The 10,001-nt window shown below is 40.1% G+C and overlaps 1 protein-coding gene across 8 annotated transcripts in view; it reads left to right on the forward strand.

Annotated features, from left to right (window-relative positions):
* arid1b (AT-rich interactive domain 1B) overlaps nucleotides 1–10,001 on the forward strand; it is a 114,126-nt gene that overhangs the window by 60,720 nt on the left and 43,405 nt on the right. For all 8 annotated transcript variants that reach the window (XM_081379174.1, XM_081379175.1, XM_081379178.1 and 5 more), the window contains one exon: nucleotides 1,637–1,807. In XM_081379174.1, the coding sequence (XP_081235300.1) occupies nucleotides 1,637–1,807 (171 nt within the window). The remainder of the gene's footprint in view (nucleotides 1–1,636; nucleotides 1,808–10,001) is intronic.

Genomic DNA, 10,001 nt, shown 5'->3' on the forward strand with positions numbered 1-10,001 from the left:
ATTAAAAAACCCCAGCTTTAACCCCAATTCCCTGTCACGGTTTTGCTTTTTCTGACTATACAAAGGCAAATACATTAAAACAAAAAAAGTAAAATCTGAATACATTTACAGGCTGTTGTTGACTAATAATTGCAAGACCGTCACAGATTTTTATATATAAATATATACATTCAGATATATATATAAACACTCACCTAAAGGATTATTAGGAACACCATACTAATACTGTGTTTGACCCCCTTTCGCCTTCAGAACTGCCTTAATTCTACGTGGCATTGATTCAACAAGGTGCTGAAAGCATTCTTTAGAAATGTTGGCCCATATTGATAGGATAGCATCTTGCATTTGATGGAGATTTGTGGGATGCACATCCAGGGCACGAAGCTCCCGTTCCACCACATCCCAAAGATGCTCTATTGGGTTGAGATCTGGTGACTGTGGGGGCCATTTTAGTACAGTGAACTCATTGTCATGTTCAAGAAACCAATTTGAAATGATTCGAGCTTTGTGACATGGTGCATTATCCTGCTGGAAGTAGCCATCAGAGGATGGGTACATGGTGGTCATAAAGGGATGGACATGGTCAGAAACAATGCTCAGGTAAGCCGTGGCATTTAAACGATGCCCAATTGGCACTAAGGGGCCTAAAGTGTGCCAAGAAAACATCCCCCACACCATTACACCACCACCACCAGCCTGCACAGTGGTAACAAGGCATGATGGATCCATGTTCTCATTCTGTTTACGCCAAATTCTGACTCTACCATCTGAATGTCTCAACAGAAATCAAGACATTTTTCCAGTCTTCAACTGTCCAATTTTGGTGAGCTCGTGCAAATTGTAGCCTCTTTTTCCTATTTGTAATGGAGATGAGTGGTACCCGGTGGGGTTTTCTGCTGTTGTAGCCCATCCGCCTCAAGGTTGTGCATGTTGTGGCTTCACAAATGCTTTGCTGCATACCTCGGTTGTAACGAGTGGTTATTTCAGTCAAAGTTGCTCTTCTATCAGCTTGAATCAGTCGGCCCATTCTCCTCTGACCTCTAGCATCAACAAGGCATTTTCGCCCACAGGACTGCCGCATACTGGATGTTTTTCCCTTTTCACACCATGTGGATGTTTTTCCCTTTTCACACCATTCTTTGTAAACCCTAGAAATGGTTGTGCGTGAAAATCCCAGTAACTGAGCAGATTGTTAAATACTCAGACCGGCCCGTCTGGCACCAACAACCATGCCACGCTCAAAATTGCTTAAATCACCTTTCTTTCCCATTCTGAAATTCAGTTTGGAGTTCAGGAGATTGTCTTGACCAGGACCACACCCCTAAATGCATTGAAGCAACTGCCATGTGATTGGTTGATTAGATAATTGCATTAATGAGAAATTGAACAGGTGTTCCTAATAATCCTTTAGGTGAGTGTATATATATATGATACTGGTAAGTTCGAAGTAGCATTTATTATAACATACTGCATATGGGTGATTCATACTGAAACACGTATATATACTAATAATACTGAATAAAAACCATACACTATGCAAAGTAGTTATATTAATTTGAACACTTGTCTTTAAACTATTTACAGAAAACACTTGTTTTTGTTGTTATGTGTAATCTTTTCTGGTTTTACTTTTTAGGATTTGCACCTAACATGCAGCGGAATGCACCTGGTCCCCAGTTTGGAGGCCAGCAGGCTGGACCTTCTATGTCCCCACACTCCTGTCCCACTGGCCCTATGCAGCATAATGTGGGCTCTTATCAGCTGGGCCCCTCTTATGGGCCCCAGAGTGGCCAGTATGGCCCTTCAGGTAACACACTCGCATTCCCAGTTCTTCTGCTTGCAAACATTTGAAATTTTTGTTTAGGTGAGGATTTCTTCCTCTAATTGTCTGGTGTGAATATGCACTAAAATGGTCCATACATCTTGTGCACTATATTACAAGTCTTCAATAGCTTTATGTGATGAACATACAAAAAATTTGTATTCACATATAAATGTAATTTTTGTCATTGCTTCGACACACATTCACACATACTGATAAGACATGCGAGAGCCAATGTTGTACAGTACATCATTGATGACAAGCCTAGTGCAATAGTTTAAGGAACCATAGGTAAATATATGACTCTCCTTTTGTGTTCCACGGAAGAAAGAATGTAATCTGGGTTTGGAATGACATGTGAGTGAGTAAATGACAGAAACTATTACTTGTGGTTTCACAAACAGGGCTTAGATTTGCCAGGATTTAGCCTTAGTTCAATTAGGACATTTAAGTAGCTTTTATAAACAAAAAAACATTACTGGTAAAAAACATTTCATCTGGAGATAAAACAATGACATATTTTAAGATATGTCAGTGCAAGTTGCTTTCAGTTAAGACAACTCAAACATGCATTTTAGTCTGGGACCAGGCTTTAAGCCTTGTCTGTGAAAACGGGGAAAAGTGTCTGTTGTTGTTTCAGCTGTGTGCGTCTGTGCAAGAGACCCCATTAACAGGGCTCAGCAGTAATTCATCATAAATGTTATGGTGTGCAGATGTAATAAATGAATAGCTGCTAAGCATGCCTTTATAATGTCATGGCCTCCACTCTGCCTGATTGATAGTCCCTGTTGTCCTGTACTCTAATTCAAATGACTGACAGCCAGCTCAAGACAACAGGGGTGCATCGTGCTGCCGCTGTTGCAGACCTGACACTGACTGAGCTATAGTGGCAGTCGACCACAGAATTGTTTACACAGATTGATGGGATCCATGAAAAGATGCCTCAGTCAATTCATAGTTTGGAAGAACATAAAATTAAGCATTTTATTGTTTCCTGAAGTCTACTAATAATGCAAACATTAATAATTGTTTTTTTTAAACCATTTTCCACTTTCTCTCTCTCTCTCTCTCTCTCTCTCTCTCTCTCTCTCTCTCTCTCTCTCTCTCTCTCTCTCTCTCTCTCTCTCTCTCACACCCTTAGACTTGTTTCATACATCTTGTTTTACATTGATTAATTTTGGCGCCTATATTCACTGGCAGCAGGGCTTGCACTGCGTTCATCAGTAGCCTGGTGCTGCTTAACATGAGTAGCACTACATGCAAGAGTTTCGGTGTTAGGTCTATTTTTGCTGCGAATTACAACCTGAACTCAGGCAACCTTGGTGGAAATGCTCTTATAACCCAGGGGCATAGTGGCTCAGTGGATAGCGCTGTGGCCACAGCAAGAAGGTCCTCGGTTTGAGTTCTGGCTGAGCCAGAAGGCCTTTCTTTGTATAACACAATCCAAAGACAAGAGGTGAATGAGAGGTGATTCTAAGGCTATGCTCACACTTTCAGTCCAAATCCGATTATTTGTGTATACGATTGGAATCTGATCTAAAATTATTGAATACGCCAAATACAATAATAACTGCAACATGGTTTGCAAGAGAGATGTTGTCTTATTTAAATTGTACAACATGACAATGTGTAGCCGCCGCCGCCGCACTGGTCTACTGCATCTTCTGAGGCAGCGGCAGAACCGTAGGAGGCTGGTATGCACAGCTTTTTTCCATGCTGTCGTCTCCGTCGGTTTACAAACATTGCTCTGTTATATTGTCATTTTCTGCTCGTCCGGCACTTTGGAACAACACAGCCTTGTTTCTGCAGCGACTTTCAGCATGTTTCCTATAACAACATCTGATGTTTACATGGCGTGAGGAAGTCACCTAAACCACGCAAAATCCGATCAGAGCAGTCAGACTGGATTTCAAACCACATATGGATGAAGCTTGAAACAGATTTGTAAAAATCGCATTTCACATGATTTTTTGCCTTTCACACTAGCTAAATCTGATCGGATTTCAATCAGATATGCACAAAAATCTGATTTGGACTGACAGTCTGAATGTAGCCTAAGTTGTCCGTAGGTGTGAAAGCATGTGTGTAAGCCCTGTGATGAACTGGCCATCCGTCCAGGGTGTTACCCTGCTTATGACCCAAGACACTGGGGTAGAGTTCAGCATCACCACAACCCCAATAGGACAAGCAGTTTTGAAAATGGATGGATAGGTACATGTGGACCCCTATCTTATATAAATTATTTTTCATAATAATCAAGTTACATGAGCAAGCTACTGTACATTTAAGACTTCTAAATGTTAATTACCTTTATGATTGACTAACCTGTTCACATATGAAACTGACCAATGTGAGTCACACTTACATTCATCAGGGACACTCATTTTGTTGAATAGTGGGTTGATGTGTAAAGACAACGTCTCACTAGCCAACCCAAAAAAACTAGATTTTGGTCAGGATTGTCTCACCTGCCGACTGTATTTGATGAAATCTCGCCCTCTTCTGTTGGAGGTCTGTCACACACTGCGATTAGAAATGGCAGAGGGATGACACCCTTTGAGTTCTCTCTCCAAGGAGCAGGACAACTGATTGTTACTTGTTGACGGTTTGCTGACAACAGTTTCTCTCTCAGACTCAAGCAGGACAATATATTGTTGCTTCTTCAGAGGCTCATTGGTCACTGCCATGGCCGAATGATCACCCCAACGACTGAACGATCATTTCAACCGAAACAGAAGTTGATTTCTAGTCAGTAAGTCCATTAACTCAGCAGGGAGTTGAGTCACTGCGGCTGTTAAGGCTCCCCTGCTGAGAGCCGATTCTCCATCAACTATGTAAATGAGGATTATGATTGAAAATCTGCTGAAAAATCAGCTGGTGTAAACATTGGCAGTCATACAGTGCATTCAGAAAGTATTCAGACTCCTTCATTTTTATCACAACATTCTACACTCCATACTACCATAATGACAAGGCTAAACCCAAATTTGTGATAACTGAAAATGTATTACAAAGAAAAACCTGACATATCACATTGCATTGTATTCACTGCAAGTATTCAGACCCGTAACACATTATTTAAGTTGAAGCACCTTTGGCATGCACTACAGCCTCAAGACAAGCTTTGCACACCTGGATTTGAGGGATTTTCTGTCATTCTTCCCTGGAGATCCTCTTAAGCGCTCTTAAGTTGGATGGGGAACATTCAAGTCCAGGATCTGGCTGGGCCAGACATTTACAGAGTTGCCCCTAAGCCACTCTTGCATGTCTTGGCTGTGTGCTTAGGGTCATTGCCTTGCTGGAAGGTGAACCTTTGACCCATCTGTGCTCCTTAGGACTCTTAACCCTCTGGGGTCTGAGCTGTTTTCTGGGCCCTGGAGGTGTTCTGACATGCTCTGACATTTGTGCTTATTTCTGTAACTTGTGACATTTTCATGGCTAAAGTCTAATTACACTGTATTCAGCACAAACTCTGCTACAATAATATATCAGCAGCATGTGTGTAAGTTTGTTGTTTTGAGATAATGACATTTATGCGTGGTTTGTGAAAATACAAAAAAAAATTCTCACTGAAATAAGGTCATGAAACCCATACTGATTATTTCTTCACAAGACTTTTGAAAATTGTATGACGTAGCCTAGAATATTTGCTCTAAAACTATGTGAAAATCACCCTGACTGCTCATTCAGATAAGACAATATATTGATTTAAAATTTTTACGACATGTTTTGTGTGAAAAAGCGTTATGCGGGAGCTCATTAATATGTAAGCTTTTCACACCTGAGAAAGACAAAGACCCTCCCCTAACGGCCCTATTAGGAGCTATCAGGCCCTATCATTCTGAGAAACCTTGCACAAAGAATGAGGAGATTTAAAAAAGAATGGCTTTTAGATTGTTTGGATTTATTTACAACACAACATAATCCAAAGATACACAACAAATGACAAAAAGCACTCATTGAAAACAATGATCCAAAAACAAGAGACCTTTGTGCCATTCCTAAAAACATTGTACCTTTCAAGATGTAAAATTATGTATATGTATGTACAAGTTATGTATGTAAAATACATACCTTTCATTTCCAAGGTGTTTAATTTTCACTTTACCATGTTCATGTACAGAGACTCATGTGAATGTTGAAGTTAGCAGGACTCAGTGGCATCTGGGCCCTGAAAGAAAAAAAAAGTGAACATACTGATATCAAGAGAAAGGCCTGCACGATTTTGGGAATAAATTTTAGATTTTTCTGGTTAAAATTGCTTTTTAAAATTCACAGAATACACACACACACACACACACACACACACACACACACACACACACACACACACACACACACACACACACACACACACACACACACACATACTGGTACGGGTGGTTTATAAGGACTTTTCCCCCTAAAAAGATCCATCCTGGTTTATGGGGACCCACCTTTCCCTTTGTCATAGAGATTAATAAGAAATATCAAACTGCTCCTTATGGCATGGGGTAAAAAGCTGACTGCTCAGAATTTAATTCTAATAAAACAGTCTGGTAATATGAAGACCTGACAAACTGAAGCACTGTAAGGACAGGGCAGGAGTGGGCGTTTCCTGATTTAATTATGATTTATGAGGACTACCCTGGTTTATCTGGACATCACTCACACATACACACACACACCCACACCTAACCCTTAATTATGAGGACTAACCTGGTATAACCTGGACTAACTTTACCCATGAGAGTGCCACATCACTTACGTTTGTTTCAATACCAGCATATAGAAAAACAAAACAGGAAATTATCAGCAATTGTTCAACCTGGCTTAAACTTTAAGAGAGATTTCAGAAAACTAACCTGAGTTTGTAATGTGAGATTTAGCAGGTGTGAAGTGAGTGAAGAGCAAAGAGAGAAGAGGGAAAGTGAAATACGGAAATAATTTAGCTTTAAAAATTAAGAAATTAAAAAACCAAAAGGAGAGTTTACTATTTAACCATCACTGACAAATGCATTCACCCACAAGTATTTTTCATAATTGATCCTTGAATGTCAGTCTTAATTTATTCATTAGATTTGAAGAAGTTTTGTCTAAAGATAGTTTTGAATAAAGCTAAATATTTCCAGTTGATTGGGTTTGGGTTTTGTTAATGTGAAAAGAGAAGATTGCTCAAGACTTATTACTTAAGACGTATTAGTATCTAAATGAACATTGCTGACCATTTGGGTTTAACTGGGCATCAGTAACCATATGAATCATGCATACACACACACAACCCTAACTAACCCTTGATTATGAGGACATTTTGGGTTTAACTGGACCTCTCACACACACACTCTCAAACACACACAACCCTAACTAACCCTTGATTATGAGGACATTTTGGGTTTAAAGGGTCATGAAACCCTAAACCAAATTTTATGAGATTTGAACAGAGGTATGTGTGTTGAACACTATTGAAGACAATGTTAGCATCTGTTAGATTTAATAGTAGGGGGAAAATTGTTAAATTTTAGTTTTTTTACGCTATTTTCGTCTTCCGGGTTTAAAATCTTCATCATGTCCACGTATCGGTGTCTCATAATTATTCATGTACTGAGTTTTCTTATCCAATGAGAAGACACTGCTCTTAATTATTCATGACACGGAACTTTCCAAAGACAGACATGTCAAACTGTGATATCGCGTAGTAGATGAGAGAGGCAATAATGGGACATGCGTTTGTTTTCGTGGACCAAAAGTTCCAGTGCATCTTTCCCCGCGATGCTGCCCGGGCTAGACTCCGGCCATCAACCACGGACACATCTAAACTATGTGTGTGTGCAACCATTCAACTGGAGAAAGGTGGACTTCGACCTTGTACACCAATGCAGGTTTCGGTCTTGCGAGTGATGCGGTTCCGAGAACTTTTCCTATCGCTTCAGAGGTGTGTGTGTGTGTGTCTAAAATGTAACCCTGACCGTTTTACTTGCCTTTTGTTAAATAATCACTCGTTATTAAAATTTTGATATTTCGATAATACCTCAATTGTATGGAAAGTATGCTTAGTTTGTGCAAATTTCTATGACACTGTCCATCTTTATTATGTGGGTTTAGGGGGCGCGTAGATCTGTATGGAACGTTTTTTTTTTTTTTAAGCGGAAAATTAATTATTTCAAATATACGCATTTATAGTGTGTAAACAAATATATATTTTATAAAGGCATAATTATACATATGCATGTTCATTTATTTGTTTTAAATAGAATTATGATTACTGTAGTAGGTTATTATGTATATATTAGACTTTAACTTGGCCAGCTATAAAAAATCTAGCATTTCCTCACGTTTTACCATTGATTTTTAGTGACAGTCGATATGCATTGGCCACTTTGGGCTTTGACCACACCCACTCCCCTCCCTTCTTCTCACAGCCACCACGCCCAATTAAGTTGCAGTTTTCAAAAAGATTGTGAGCTAGACTTGAGCTGAAAGAGGGGGGTTTCATGACCCTTTAACTGGACCTCTCACACACACACACAACCCTAACTAACCCTTGATTATGAGGACATTTTGGGTTTAACTGGACCTCTCACACACACACTCTCAAACACACACAACCCTAACTAACCCTTGATTATGAGGACATTTTGGGTTTAACTGGACCTCTCACACACACACTCTCAAACACACACAAACACCTGACTAACCCTTGATTATGAGGACATTTTGGGTTTAACTGGACCTCTCACACACACACTCTCGAACACACACAACCCTTACTAACCCTTGATTATGAGGACATTTTGGGTTTAACTGGACCTCTCAAACACACACAACCCTAACTAACCCTTGATTATGGGGACATTTTGGGTTTAACTGGACCTCTCACACACACACACTCTCAAACACACACAAACACCTGACTAACCCTTGATTATGAGGACATTTTTGGTTTAACTGGACCTCTCACACACACACACTCTCAAACACACACAACCCTTACTAACCCTTGATTATGAGGACATTTTTGGTTTAACTGGACCTCTCACACACACACAACCCTTACTAACCCTTGATTATGAGGACATTTTGGGTTTAACTGGACCTCTCACACACACACACTCTCAAACACACACAAACACCTGACTAACCCTTGATTATGAGGACATTTTTGGTTTAACTGGACCTCTCACACACACACACTCTCAAACACACACAACCCTTACTAACCCTTGATTATGAGGACATTTTTGGTTTAACTGGACCTCTCACACACACACAACCCTAACTAACCCTTGATTATGAGGACATTTTTGGTTTAACTGGACCTCTCACACACACACAACCCTAACTAACCCTTGATTATGAGGACATTTTGGGTTTAACTGGACCTCTCAAACACACACTCTCAAACACACACAAACACCTGACTAACCCTTGATTATGAGGACATTTTGGGTTTAACTGGACCTCTCAAACACACACTCTCAAACACACACAACCCTTACTAACCCTTGATTATGAGGACATTTTGGGTTTAACTGGACCTCACACACACACACTCTCAAACACACACAACCCTTACTAACCCTTGATTATGAGGACATTTTGGGTTTAACTGGACCTCTCAAACACACACAACCCTAACTAACCCTTGATTATGAGGACATTTTGGGTTTAACTGGACCTCTCACACACACACACTCTCAAACACACACAACCCTTACTAACCCTTGATTATGAGGACATTTTGGGTTTAACTGGACCTCTCAAACACACACAACCCTTACTAACCCTTGATTATGAGGACATTTTGGGTTTAACTGGACCTCTCACACACACACACTCTCAAACACACACAAACACCTGACTAACCCTTGATTATGAGGACATTTTTGGTTTAACTGGACCTCTCACACACACACACAACCCTAACTAACCCTTGATTATGAGGACATTTTGGGTTTAACTGGACCTCTCAAACACACACTCTCAAACACACACAACCCTTACTAACCCTTGATTATGAGGACATTTTGGGTTTAACTGGACCTCTCACACACACACACACTCTCAAACACACACAAACACCTGACTAACCCTTGATTATGAGGACATTTTGGGTTTAACTGGACCTCTCAAACACACACAACCCTAACTAACCCTTGATTATGAGGACATTTTGGGTTTAACTGGACCTCTCACACACACA

This window comes from Scardinius erythrophthalmus (assembly GCF_964197995.2).
Source record: "Scardinius erythrophthalmus genome assembly, chromosome: 11".
Classification (NCBI taxonomy): Eukaryota; Metazoa; Chordata; class Actinopteri; order Cypriniformes; family Leuciscidae; genus Scardinius; species Scardinius erythrophthalmus.